At 44.6% G+C, this 12,573-nt stretch overlaps 4 protein-coding genes across 5 annotated transcripts; 1 reads left to right on the top strand and 3 right to left on the bottom strand.

The window, feature by feature from the left end:
• Nucleotides 1–654: 654 nt before the first annotated feature.
• Nucleotides 655–3,874, top strand: LOC112879329 (protein PHOSPHATE STARVATION RESPONSE 3-like). The gene is made up of 8 exons (XM_025943561.1): nucleotides 655–788; nucleotides 1,440–2,192; nucleotides 2,328–2,520; nucleotides 2,611–2,687; nucleotides 2,785–2,824; nucleotides 2,932–3,001; nucleotides 3,142–3,211; nucleotides 3,436–3,874. The coding sequence occupies exons 2-8, from the start codon at nucleotides 1,566–1,568 to the stop codon at nucleotides 3,643–3,645; spliced, it is 1,287 nt and encodes a 428-aa protein (XP_025799346.1). The 5' UTR covers nucleotides 655–788; nucleotides 1,440–1,565; the 3' UTR covers nucleotides 3,646–3,874.
• A 129-nt stretch (nucleotides 3,875–4,003) lies between these two features.
• On the bottom strand, nucleotides 4,004–7,253 carry LOC112879319 (putative vacuolar cation/proton exchanger 4). The gene is made up of 12 exons (XM_025943548.1): nucleotides 7,133–7,253; nucleotides 6,990–7,052; nucleotides 6,244–6,459; nucleotides 6,078–6,145; nucleotides 5,962–5,990; nucleotides 5,670–5,866; nucleotides 5,397–5,601; nucleotides 5,170–5,300; nucleotides 4,926–5,042; nucleotides 4,786–4,839; nucleotides 4,502–4,618; nucleotides 4,004–4,404 (listed from the first exon to the last, which is right to left on the bottom strand). Exons 2-12 carry the CDS (start codon nucleotides 7,047–7,049, stop codon nucleotides 4,255–4,257), a joined length of 1,344 nt encoding a protein of 447 aa, XP_025799333.1. The 5' UTR covers nucleotides 7,050–7,052; nucleotides 7,133–7,253; the 3' UTR covers nucleotides 4,004–4,254.
• A 171-nt stretch (nucleotides 7,254–7,424) lies between these two features.
• LOC112879310 lies at nucleotides 7,425–10,738 on the bottom strand. The gene is made up of 4 exons (XM_025943538.1): nucleotides 10,260–10,738; nucleotides 9,807–10,022; nucleotides 8,513–8,977; nucleotides 7,425–8,413 (listed from the first exon to the last, which is right to left on the bottom strand). The coding sequence occupies exons 1-4, from the start codon at nucleotides 10,503–10,505 to the stop codon at nucleotides 7,646–7,648; spliced, it is 1,695 nt and encodes a 564-aa protein (XP_025799323.1). The 5' UTR covers nucleotides 10,506–10,738; the 3' UTR covers nucleotides 7,425–7,645.
• Nucleotides 10,739–10,866: 128 nt separating this feature from the next.
• LOC112879334 lies at nucleotides 10,867–12,076 on the bottom strand. Of its 2 annotated transcripts, none has more exons than XM_025943578.1 (3): nucleotides 11,610–12,076; nucleotides 11,415–11,459; nucleotides 10,867–11,300 (listed from the first exon to the last, which is right to left on the bottom strand). In XM_025943578.1, exons 1-3 carry the CDS (start codon nucleotides 11,954–11,956, stop codon nucleotides 11,243–11,245), a joined length of 450 nt encoding a protein of 149 aa, XP_025799363.1. In that variant the 5' UTR covers nucleotides 11,957–12,076; the 3' UTR covers nucleotides 10,867–11,242. The 2 variants fall into 2 exon arrangements, with proteins under 2 accessions (XP_025799363.1, XP_025799357.1); XM_025943572.1 differs by having other exon boundaries at nucleotides 11,415–11,501; nucleotides 11,610–12,072.
• Nucleotides 12,077–12,573: the final 497 nt, after the last annotated feature.

Raw genomic sequence — 12,573 nt, 5'->3', positions numbered from 1 at the left:
ATTTCTTCTTCGATAGATTTAGATTTTTTTTTTGAACTAATTGTTTGTTATCTGACCAGGCGGAATTGGGATCGATCCTATAAGTACTTCTTTGATCGAAATAGGCGTGTTGATGCGGAATTTTTTAAAATACTTGATTAATAATTAGTCAAAATATACGTGTGATTAGTTGATGAAAGTTGATTGTATTCAAAGTGCCTTTAGGATCATGTTGATTTTATATTACATCAATTGACAGACAGTATTGTTAGAAACTAAAGGCAGAAATCTATTTTCTTTCCACTAAAATGCGTTCTAAATTGGAGGGAGGGAAGGAACATAAGATTACCTCTCGTATTCTATGAGCTAGCTTAAAACAAAGGGAAATACATACGTGTGCCAACAGGACACGTGAGAAAATTTCGAACTTGTAGCAGCAAAATTGGTGAGCCTGGCCTGTTATTTGAAACACCATGCTGTCTTCCCAAAAATAGAAGCAAGCAGGGACAAAATGGCATAAACAAATGAAAGCAACTGCAGAGAGAGAGAGAGAGAGAGAGAGAGAGAGAGAGAGAGAGAGAGAGAGAGAGAGAGAGACTAGTATAGTTGCAGCACCAATCATTTGCCATACTAGTACTACTTGCTAGTTTAAAGCCAGGGGGGGGGGGGGGGGGGGGGGGAGAGAGAATGGATAGTAGAGAGGAGAGGGGAGAGAGGGTGCCGTAAAGGTGAGAGGATAGGCAGCTGCTAGCTTCTGAGTTCTGAATCTCTTACGCTCTAGAACTCGTCATCTTGCGCTTCATTGTCAGGTGGGGGTTTGGATCTTCCGCCACCATTTCTTTCCATGAGCCGCTTCCTTCTTGACTCCCGTCTTAAGAGTTGAAGTCCGACACTCCTGGTCGTGTTCTGGTTTCTTCGAGGAATCTTGTTCTGTTCTTATAATCCACAGATTGTATTTGAGTTTCCCCTTCAGATCTCGTTTCATGAAAATTTAGTCAAACTATGGAACTATCTGAATTGTCTGACCTTGATGATTCTTCTTTTAAAAAAACGAAGTGGCATTGATAATTCGTTAATTTGCTGTTTTATTTGGAACCATCACAAGATTTGCATGGTTATTTTGTCCCCGTTTTGCTTTCCTTCCTGTGATGTGTCTTGGGCTTCTTATCACAAGTTTGCTATGAGTTTTCTTCTGTTCAGACATTGCTGCTCTGAACCTGACGGTTCAAAAGCAGGATCCTTTTGGTTGATGTAACAGTATCCTTTGGGCGTAAACAAGACAATATTGCACTCTGCATCCATATTTCCGGCCTTTAATTTTTCTATTTTTTTATTTTTTCCTATTAGATCCATTGATGATTTGATAGGACTTGCAACAAAATGTCACAACCTGGACTAGACTATTTGATAGGTCCTGGACCTGGAACTGCGTGTTCTTATTCAGATTTTTCACTATGCAGGTTTGGAGCAAGCAGTCCTCAATATCTCCTGTTCAGTGGTGAATGGCCAAGGACACCGACAACCTCAAGGCGCCATGAGCACACAGGAGCACTATTGCTGTTAAGCAATTCACTGGCCCTGACAGAATGGATCACACGTGCACTGCTCCCCAGCCTTCAGCTCATAGTCTGTTCAGAGCTAAATCCGATCACTGTGGTTCAGCGCATGATCCACAGTCATCATGTGCTTCTGCTCAATCCTCGAGCGTTAAGTCAGAGATGGTTGGTTCGTTGAGTCTGACAAAGATCCTTCCGCTTGACCTTCATAAACGGAGTCCTGAGTCCAATCCTGAACGTTCTGCTTCTCGCGCATCGCAAGCCCAATTGTCGGATCCAATTTCATCTAGTTCTTCCACATTCTGCACAAGTATGTTCTCGCTCAAGACAAGCTCCGGATCGTGCCGGCAAAAAGGCGCTCTGCCTTTCCTACCCCATCCTCCTAAATGTGAGGAGCAGCAGCAGCAGATTTCAGCTCGGCAGCCATCCAGCTCTTCTTCACTGCTCTTTGGTGCTGACCTCAGCAATGGTGGCCATGATGATGCTGAACATTCAGGTGATCTCAAGGACTTTCTTAACCTTTCCGGAGACGTTTCAGAAGGTAGTTTCCCTGGAGAAAGCAATTCCATGGCTTTCAGTGAGCAGATGGAATTTCAGTTCTTGTCTGAACAGCTCGGAATCGCCATCACCAACAACGAAGAGAGCCCTCGATTAGATGTGAGTCTTCCATTGATCTCTAGCTTCGTGGGTATTCGACACAAACAATAGCTTATGTTGTCCACTTTAATCTATTTGTCATGCCTTTATTGAGACTCTTAGCTAGTTCCTTCCCTACAACTTGTTCTTGATCAGGACATATACGACAGACCACCACAAACCTCTTCATCTTACTCTGACCAAGAAAACCTCCAGAGCGCAGCATCTCTTGTCAAAGTTCAGCTGAGTTCATCCCGAGCTGAAGTATGCAACAAACCAAGACTGAGATGGACACTGGAGCTCCATGAGCGTTTTGTAGAGGCTGTCAACAAGCTTGGAGGACCAGAAAGTAGGGTGGCCCTTCTAGTTCATTTTAAACAAATTCTCTGATTTGATATTCAAATTGGTGTTAACATATCAATGATACAAAATCTTGTAGAGGCAACTCCAAAGGGTGTTCTGAAGCTTATGAAGGTAGAAGGCTTGACCATCTATCATGTGAAGAGCCATTTGCAGGTACTTGGGTGGGATTTCTTCCCGTGCATAGTCACTTTCTCCAATAAACAGTTATAATTTCTGATTTTCTAGTCACTCCTTTTGTCGAGAAATGCAGAAATATCGTTTCGCCAAATATCTTCCAGAGACAAAAGAAGGTACTTAAAGTAGCAATTCAAAGCCTTTATATTTTAAGTGCTGGTAATTGCTTTTTGTTTCCAAATTCTCCTTTTGTATTTATTGGTTTCTTTCATGCTCAATTAAGATAAGAAGTCCTCTTCAGAAGGCAAGAAATCTCAATCGGTAATACCAGGAAATGATGCTGGCAAAAAGAAGTGAGCATCTCCTCCTCCTGGATTTCCTTTGCCTGTTTGTCATTGGCTTGACCACAACAGTATGCGACTGGTAGAAAAAATTACAGTGTGCATGAACAAATTCAAAACCATTTAAATTCACATCTCTCTACCTTTCTTAGGAGTTTACAAGTAGCAGAAGCTCTTCGGATGCAAATGGAGGTTCAGAAACAACTTCATGAGCAATTAGAGGTAAGTACCAGACACTTATGATCAACGATATATAATATAATACTTCAGTGGTTCTTAACTTTTTATTTAGAAGATCTGTATAAATTTCTGATTCATCTGTGCAGTCATTTTTGGCAAATACTATTAGAAAAATCGTCATAGACCATCACTGCTCTTAGTGAATTCAAACGAATTTTAAGTTTACCAGCAACATTTACATTGATAAATTTTTTCTTGGGCATCAGGTGCAAAGGCAACTACAGCTGCGCATAGAAGAACATGCAAGATATTTGCAGAAGATATTAGAACAACAACAAAAGGCAAGGGACTCCTTATCTACTACGAGAAATTCAACAAAAGAGGAAGCGCCAGAATCCACAGAGAAAGAGGAAACCTCTTCAGATCCACTGTCAAGGCGCAAAATTTCAGATACTGACCTGGAATGCAACTCATGAGTAACAAGTGGATAACAAAAGTGCAAAGGCTCAGGATGATCTGCGATGAACATGGTGATTGGTTGAATGTTTGCTTCTTTTCCCTTGTAGAATTTTAGCACTTGCGCCTAGATGCTGATCTCTCTTCTATGTATCTTATGACCATGACCAACTAGTACTGCGATGAGTTTAGCCATTGTATATGATTAACTTTCAGATGGAAATGGAACAACAATTGTTCGTACAAAAATTCAAGAGTCCTTCTACTTCCTATAATTTCTGTGTGTATCGTAAGAACAAAATTGTTGCCTACAGAAGAAGCAGTAGATTCATGTTGAACTTTTCATTTTCTGCAGATCTAAAAACGGTGGTGTGCTTGAAAGACCTTTGAATGTGAGGAACACTGAGAAGTCGGTCAAAGATACAAAAAATAGCTCCTGTTCTGACTGTCACGTAGTCCCACAGTAAAAAACTTGTGAACAATCCACTCAATCATCAGAGTACTAGTTTTGGAGGCTAAACACCTGCAACACAAAATTCCAAATATACATTATGCAAAATCATTGCGTTGTTGATCTTGCTCACTTCAGAGATGCCTTTTAATTAGAGAAATATGAAAAAGAAAAGCAATCAGGACCTCCTTTGTCGCACAGAGAACAATTTAGAGAGGTGAGAAACCTTACCGTCAATATTTGGGTCAGCGTATACATAAAAACTGGCAGCTACTATCAGATAGCAGAGAATCAGCATCAACCCTTTGAAACAGTTCGAAGTTCCATCCTGAAAATGTTGACAAAAAAAAATGAAACAAGGAAAATCTTGCAATAGTACATCTACATCAGTGGTTCCTAAAATGGTCTTTATATTATTTCAGTACCTGCAACAAAAATGCTACGACCAGTACGGTTATCAAGAGGCTTGCAGTTTCAAATAGATGGAAATTCAGGTCCATTGGCTGGCCCATCATCCATCCTGTCACTACACTAAATGGTATCTAAAAAACAAGATGAAAGGGTACCAGTCAGTTTAGAGGGAAAAAAAAAAGGTCCCTTGTGAGCAGGTCTTGTGAACTAGATTAACATGACTGGTGAAGCATAGCCAATATAATTCTGAACAAGTTCAGATTAATGGTAGTGAACAGCACATAGTTGAACAACCCACCACAAACATGGATATCTGCGTTGAAGACCCAATAGCCACTCCAAGGGAAATATCCTATAAAAAGACGAATAAGAGTTTTGCAAAACTATACTAAAAGAAAAGTTACTAAAAATGGTTAGCAATGTCAAGCTGCTGCTTACTAATTTGTCTTTCACTGCAAACATAACAGCACTAGCATGTTCTGCAGCATTCCCCACAATTGGAAGCAAAACAGTACTGATGAATGCAATCGGTATTTTCCAAGCCTTGGATGCCCCCTGCAAACGACTTGCAGTGCTAACCCATATCTCTCCATGATAGAAGATAAATGTGATTGCTAGAAATTGTGACAAACAAGAGAATTGGCCCAAAAAAAACATCCATTAGATCAGTGAGACGTAATACCTCGATAGCATCAACTAAAAAGTCTGAGAAAACTGAGATCCAAGCAGTGAAAATTCCAAGCCATGCGATGGCTTCCCATTTGGAAATTTCAGGATATGCATATTCGTAGTCGTCATCCCCTTGATCTCCACCTCCTCCCTAGTAAAATGCACACAAGGACCTCATAAACTTGCAAAGGGATAATAGGTAGTGAGTGTGAGAGAATAAGCTCATCATGCTTGCCTCACTAGCTTCATCTCGACGGCGACTGTTCGACAACTCGAAGTAAATGAAAGCAGCATAAGCAACAAGCATTATGCAGCTGCTGAACCTTGATAATGCCAGCGCTGACTGGCCTAAGTTAACTTCAGTGTGAGTATAGTAAAGCATAGCAGGAGACACCAACCCCATCACCGCCATCAAGAGCAGCCCAGAGTTCAGCACTGCATCTTCCTGTCAACAATTCAGGATCAGCACTCCATCTGTATCAAGCAATCCTGCAGACTGATAAGGATGGGAACCTTTCTGAAAGCTTGCTCGGTTTTGCCACAGGCAAGTCCCCCACCGAAGAATGCGCAACCGAGAACCAGGAGCGTGTTCGACAGGATTGATCCGAGCAGAGATTGCTGAACCACCCGTAGCTTTCCACTCCGTAGCGCATGAATCGATATGACCAGCTCGGTTGCATTACCAAATGTAGCATTCAGAAGGCCTCCAGCTGCACAAGAAATGTGGACAAAGTTCAGGTAAGTGCAGCTGCGTGTAATGAAATTCAATTTAGAATGCTTCAGAAGAAGAGCAAGTGAGTAAGACCTGTTCGGCCAGTGAAGAGTCCTAATTGCCTGCAGCAAGTAAATAGTCAAACATTTTTGTGCAAGAAGATCACAAAAACACAACAAGTGTGAGGGGAAATTATAAGAAGCAGTTACTCGGTAGCGAAACCCAATCGCTCTGCCAAAGGAATGATACCCAACAGGCTCAGAGGAAACACCCAGCCCTTCAGAAAACAGACTGACAACATCAATAAAAGACCACAAGCATGCAAAAGCAGCTGTAGTAATTTCTACACATGGATGAATCGTCTATGGAAATGACCTGATTTTGGCTGGTATAATCAATCAGTATTGCCAAGAATCCACATGGTATAAGCAAATTGAGCTTGGATTTGAACAGCACAATCTTCATGCTACCGAAAACGCCCCAATCTGCGGAGCCTAGATCCCTTTGGGGACGTGCTCCAACATTGTGGGGCGGTGATTGCGGTGCAGCAAGATTGTCATCCTCGAACCCATCTGCTCCATCTATAGGAGCCTGTTGCACAGGAAAATCGGTGGAGATAAATCCAGTGAACAAGTGTGGAGATATACCAAGCAAAAAATCATGGAGTTCTGAAAATGGAAAGCATGCTGAATGCACTAGATGGCACCAATAGCGACTATGATTGGTTACTTGAACCTGTCCATAGGCACATCAGTAGCAATAAGAAAGTATGATACCTAAGTTTTGCAGATTGGTTCTGAAGTACAAATTCCTTTGGAGAACTTGATGAAATTCCATACAAGTCAATTGTTGGTGATGGCATAAGGCCAATTATTTGCAACAAAGGAAAAAAACAAATTCTTTCTCAAATATTGAAGCGCGAACGGAATTCATCTTAAACATGCATGATCCCTAGTATTGTTTAAGGAAATTCAAACGCGCAAAAGTTTCGTGATTGATGTGGAAATCTCTCGATTGCTTCTCTCTCAAGGACGCAGTAATGATGCAAGCAACAGTGCAAACACCGAAATGATGAGGTGACTCAACGACAGAATCTATACAGGAATGCACATGAACAGAACCTGATGGGAGTTCTGACGCCCATGCAAGAGCCTCCGGTAGTCGGCACCGTCCGTCGTCATCTCCTGGTCCAAAGATTGAAACCCAATCAGAATTGAGAATCGCCATGAATGACATGATGTCTTCATTAGAACAGAATGGCTACCTCTCCAGTTGAAATGCAAGTCTGGAACCTAAACGGAATCAAGGCACGGTATCACGAGACGAATGGATGGAAGGACGACGAGAGAGGCCAGGTCCATGGCTAGGTTAGAGATGTACGCGGCATTCCATCTACTCAGGGGGGGGGGGGGGGGGGGGGGCGGGGGGGGGGGAAGGTAGTTTTAACTGTGCCCTGCATGATCCCCGCGGAATTGCCGTCCATTTGCAACAACTGGCTTTGCAACGTGGTCCTTCACAATACACACAAAAAATACTGAAACAATACAGAATGGCCCTTCATGATATTGGCGGAAGTCTATTTAGTTTTTTGTTACCATATCATAAAAAACTGGATTAAGAGCGCAACAATTGTTTACAATACGCAAACAGAAATTTTAGTTGCTCTTACAAAAATCCGCCCTTGCTATTTCAGAATAATCACAACACAACAGCTATGGTCATGACTTTGACAGTATTGAAATGTTGATCAACGAGTTAAGCCCACAAAACAACAGCTTTATCTTTTTTTCAGTGGTTTTCCCTTCCCGGCATTGGATCCACTGCTCTCATTGCGCTTCTTCGCGAACCCAGATATAGCTTTCTTTGCCTTTGACCATTGCTTTTGTGACTCTGCATTTCTCATGAAAGGGCAGACTTCACCGATGGTGATCTTTGGGACCACCCGCACCTTCTGCAGCTTATTGCTATCCTTGCACTCACCACCAGTTGACTCATCTGTTGTACCAGTAGACAGCATTCCCACAGAACTCAGAAACTTGTGGTCCGATGGGAGCTGCATTGTAGCTTCCAGGAGTTCTGAAGATCTCACATTTTCAGTGACATTTGCATGTACTGATTGTGCTGGATAGGTGTTTGGCAGCACCTGTGATATACTGAAAGGTGTGCTTCCCATGCCCCCTACAAGATCTCTCCAAGCTGATTTCTGAGTCCACATCGAGCCCTTTTTAGGTTCATTCGCCACCACATTTTGTGCACTTCCAGAACTTGTCTGAGCCTCGACAACTTGAGGGTCTGCAGAGCTTTTGTCTCTGGGGAGTATTGAAGAGAACTCATATGTCCCTTCTCCTGTCAAACCCGGAGACTTCAGTTGATTTTTTCTGTCTTCTGATTTTGTAGGCAAAGTCTTGCCTGTGGTTCTCATGCCTGACATAACTGAAACAGGTTCTTGTCTCCCTTTTCTAGATTCAGACAAACCCTCAGTTCTCTGCCTCTTCTTTGGCAGGGAAGCATCTTCAACACTTGGGCGCTTTCTTAACTGTGAGTCCTGCATATGAATAAAGTTATTCTGATTATGTTCATGCATATAATTACACATAAATTTGTAAAGGATATGCAAATTACTAAGCACTTGCGATATGCATACATTTTTCACTTCCTGTTTTTCCATGTTTGCTTGCCCTACTGATTTATTGGACTTGCGGGGAGCAATATTAATCACAAGGTCATCATCTAAATCCTCATCTGAAGACTCTTCTGGTTCTTCCATTTGCAAATCTTCCTCTGGAGCCTCTTCAGTTTCTTCAATTTGCATGTTATTCACAGCATTGGAGGGTTCAATGGTGTCAGTATGAGCATCAAATTTCTCCATTTCTGATGAATCAAAATGCTCATTTTCCTTCTCAAAAAGCTTGTTCATCACAGAATTCATGATGTTGCGCTCCTTCTCATATGCAGCAGCATTAAGAACTGAAGCATATTCATTATTAGCTGCTTCAGGAGGTCCACAGTGCTCCTCACAGTCACAGAAATGAATCGGATAAGAAGGAACTTCAATATGGCGGAAACTGTACTTGTGCTTTCCTGTGCCTTTAAAAGGCAAAGCTTTTACCTGTAAATAGATTTAGGAGAACACACGCCTGTCAGTTTATTCTTGCTCTATATGTTGCACAGAACGATACTACAATAGTAATCATCACGTTTGTTTATGTTTTATTAGGTAGCTTAATGCTCTCACAATTGTGTAACACTACTTGTCCAAAGATTTCAATAAGGTACTTAGCTACCTACAGGACATATTAAACTTGTAGTCTTTGAGGAATACCCATTCTTACAAGATATGAGTTATGACAACATACATTAGCACATGTGAAAAAGGAAAGCAACACTGTTGGAGAATCAGTTCCACCATATAAAATTATATGCATACCATAATGTACCACTTATATGACCTTTGAAAGTAAGTCTATTAATGTTCTTTAAGATTTGTGTTTTTTTCACTTCTTGGAAGACCACAGGACTAGAAGCACTACTCAGCAATTAAACATAATATAAAGCTTGGCATAACACTACAACCAGACATTACTGGCAAACACCTACAGTTATCTTATTATTCTCAACTTGACTTATTGATACAGAAACTACTCACTACCAAACAAAAGACGATCTAGATCTACCCAGGAAGTATAAATGGCTAAATGAGCAATCTAAAGAACCCAGGAAGAATAAATGACTAAATGAGCAATCCAAAAGATCAATGTTGAGGAGTGGTATATGAACTAATACTCTGATACTTGGACCTACGTTAACAACTGAACTGACTAAAGAACTGTATGGCTCATACAGCCTCATAACTCGTATCGTATGTACTGAGAGCTTGTGATAAAATCCGACAGACATAAGTTCCAAAGACATGTACTACAACACAAGCAACTGCTCACCTTCCTCAGTTTTGGGAAGTAAATGTTAATCTTTGAGGCATCCAAAGCAGCCTTATCCAGTTTCGGCTTGTCCTGCTTCTCCCCATTATCTTTCGGCGCAGCTTCCTGTGCTGCTGCCGCCGCTTCCTGCTCCCATTCTCGCTTCAAGCGAGTAAGGTAGTGCTCTTTGGCCTTCTCCAGCCTAAGCTTCCCCCCTTTCCATTTACACCCATTGTACTGCACACAGATCATCGTAAGCTCAGACAATCTCAGGGCAAGGGCTATGGCAAACAGGAGACAAAAATTCTGATTAACTATTATTTGCTGAATTCATAAGATTCACGAATTAAAAGAATGCATTCATCTCCAGTTTTCGACCACTAGCAGAGTAAGATAACAGAAAGAAGCTACAGAATCCAGTGCTGCTAATTAGGAGCATTGAAGATGTAGAAACGAGAAGGGGGTGATGAGTACAGTGGAGAAGAGCTTGGCGAGGGCCTTGTCGGAGGGGCAGTGGAAGTCTACGTAGGCGAAGCTGCGGCCGTTGGTGCGCACGAACTCGACTCCGGCGACGCGCCCGGCCGAGGCGAACACGGCCTCCAGGTCGGCCGCGCCCACGCTCTCCGCCAGCCCGCCCACGAATATACGCAAAAAAGATCCCGTGCCGCTGCCGTCTACTCCTCCTCCCTCCCCGCCCGCCGCCGCCGCCGCCGCCACCATGAGGAAGGTATCTTTGCTTGCGGTGGTGGCTGAAGAAGCGAGAGCGGCGGCGGAGTAGAGGAGGGGTGGAGGGACACGACACGATGCTGTAAGATTCGTGCGGAACGAGCAGCGACGGTCCAGGTGGCTCCTCCCCTTGCAGAATCGTGCGTGGTCTGTCTCGGACAGGTGGGACCAACGAGCTGTGGGTTTGGAGGGCCCAGGCCTTCATATGGGCCGCCGTTGACGGAGATGGCGATACGGACCTACTGGGCCGACCTAGTAATGGGCTTAAAAGACCATTAGTGCGAGTTTGCGATTTTACTCAAAATCAACCAAAAAATGATATGCTTCATCGCTTTTTGATCAAATCCAAACCAAATCATGTGAATCCGTCACTCCCCTGTATTTCACCAGGCAATCAGATTTACACAGCAACAGCATCAAGTAACAGTGAATATTGAAATCATGGCTGCTTCTGCTCCTGCATAACTTTCCTTGATAGCTCACTTAAGCTATCTGTTACAGAGAGCAAGTGAATAGCGGTGAGTCGAGTTCTACAGTAGCTATGCTATCTTCTTCCATGTTCCATCTAGCTAAAAGCTCTGCCTCGCATGGCATTTCCACCCTTGGAATGCTGTGTGGAGCGGGCAATCGGGAGCACGGACCGCCCTGCCAGGGCCTCCGTTGCCGGCCTAACCCAGTCAGGGCACGCCATGGAGTGCAAGAGAGAGCTGGTCTTGCTGTATCCATCGATCTCACTGGTCATCTTCGCCGTCCTTGAGCAGATTGCAGATGTCTGAACACTCGACCAGGCTGCAAGTAATCAACACATGCATGGAGAGTAGATCAAGTTCATGCCAATTGTGAGGGCTAGAGTTACTAATCAGAAGAATGAAGAATAATCTGAAGGTCGTGCTGGTTCTGTACCAGTACTGCCGGCTGCGGAAAGTGTCCTTGAACACCACCAGGGGCCTGCGGGCACGCGTCCGTCCACCACCCATGCCAACAAAGAAACTGGGGATTGATTAGTTGAGACCGGCAACGATCGTCGACGCGATCGAGCAATCCATCGACGAGCACCAACGGTGCTCGTCAGCGATTCAGCAGCGGGGAGTTGAGTACCTCCGGATGTTGAAGGGCCCGGCGACGCCCGGCGCGCCGTAGCCGCCGAGGACGCAGGTGCTGACGCACTTGGAGGTGCAGCGCGCCGCGCGGTCCGACTTGGGGTGCCGGATCCTGTTGGTCTCCCCCTGCCGCCCGCCCTCCTCGCCGGACAGCGTCGGCGGGAGGTTGCAGAGCGGCTCCGACGCCCCTGCTGGACCCGGAGCCGCGGGAGCGGGCGCCGAGACCGCCAGCGCCGCCGCCAGCGCCACCACCGCCGGCGCCTGCAGCAGCCTCAGGACGCCGGGGCCGAGCCTACGGCCGGCCTGGCCCGCCGGCGCCCCGCCGGGCCTCGTTGGCGGCCGCATCGCGCAGCTCTAGTTGCCTTCCCGAGCCATGCGCGGGCTGCACCTGCATACTAGCTCTGTGCTGTCTGAAGGAAGAAGCCAGAGCGGAGCGAGGCCACCAGAATCCGGATGGCGCCAGGCGTCCCCGGCGGGCGCTAGAGGAGGGCCTCAAATTCGCAGAGCTGACGTGGGCTCTGCGCAGCCAACTGGTTGCTTGGCCTGGCCAGGTTCTCACTCACTCGGACACTTGCCGTACCGGCTCTACGAAATTGTTGCATCGCAAGCAACTCCTGGCCCTGGATCACACTGTCTTAGAAATTCGTGAAGATCAGATCAGATCAGCAGAGCTACGAGGCGCAACGAAATGCGACAGTAACATACTAGTCTGATGATCTTATCTGAACCAAAAAGAAAAAAAATGGCTGCCATCCTGCTTACATATCTGAAGAAACAGATGATCCTTGTCATCAGAGCTACGTACTACATACGAGATCCTGCCTGGAACGAACCAGCGACAGTGAGACAAGTGGAGCAGAGTCTTGTGCAAGTGAAACTCGTGTAGCTAGCAGCCTAGCATCGATTTGGAACTTTTTTAGGCCAGTCTAGTCTTCTTCTTTTTTTGAAAGATTAAGTTAAAA

This window comes from Panicum hallii, chromosome 1 (assembly GCF_002211085.1).
Source record: "Panicum hallii strain FIL2 chromosome 1, PHallii_v3.1, whole genome shotgun sequence".
NCBI lineage: Eukaryota > Viridiplantae > Streptophyta > Magnoliopsida > Poales > Poaceae > Panicum > Panicum hallii.
The sequence above is the reverse complement of the archived record's forward strand: the minus strand, read 5'-3'. Positions and strand labels throughout refer to the sequence as shown.

Coding starts and splice junctions, on each gene's coding strand:
- LOC112879319 (XM_025943548.1), bottom strand. CDS start 7,049: ATGACGACGGACGGTGCCGACTACCGGAGGCTCTTGCATGGGCGTCAG. Junction 4,840..4,925: donor TTGCAGTGAAAGACAAATTA/GTAAGCAGCAGC, acceptor GTCTTTTTATAG/GATATTTCCCTTGGAGTGGC. Junction 4,405..4,501: donor TCGTAGCATTTTTGTTGCAG/GTACTGAAATAA, acceptor CAACATTTTCAG/GATGGAACTTCGAACTGTTT.
- LOC112879329 (XM_025943561.1), top strand. CDS start 1,566: ATGGATCACACGTGCACTGCTCCCCAGCCTTCAGCTCATAGTCTGTTC. Junction 2,825..2,931: donor TCTTCCAGAGACAAAAGAAG/GTACTTAAAGTA, acceptor TGCTCAATTAAG/ATAAGAAGTCCTCTTCAGAA. Junction 3,002..3,141: donor AATGATGCTGGCAAAAAGAA/GTGAGCATCTCC, acceptor TACCTTTCTTAG/GAGTTTACAAGTAGCAGAAG.
- LOC112879310 (XM_025943538.1), bottom strand. CDS start 10,505: ATGGTGGCGGCGGCGGCGGCGGCGGGCGGGGAGGGAGGAGGAGTAGAC. Junction 10,023..10,259: donor TCGCCAAGCTCTTCTCCACT/GTACTCATCACC, acceptor ATCTGTGTGCAG/TACAATGGGTGTAAATGGAA. Junction 8,414..8,512: donor AAAAACAGGAAGTGAAAAAT/GTATGCATATCG, acceptor ATTCATATGCAG/GACTCACAGTTAAGAAAGCG.
- LOC112879334 (XM_025943572.1), bottom strand. CDS start 11,956: ATGCGGCCGCCAACGAGGCCCGGCGGGGCGCCGGCGGGCCAGGCCGGC. Junction 11,502..11,609: donor GGGCCCTTCAACATCCGGAG/GTACTCAACTCC, acceptor ATCAATCCCCAG/TTTCTTTGTTGGCATGGGTG. Junction 11,301..11,414: donor TTCCGCAGCCGGCAGTACTG/GTACAGAACCAG, acceptor GATTACTTGCAG/CCTGGTCGAGTGTTCAGACA.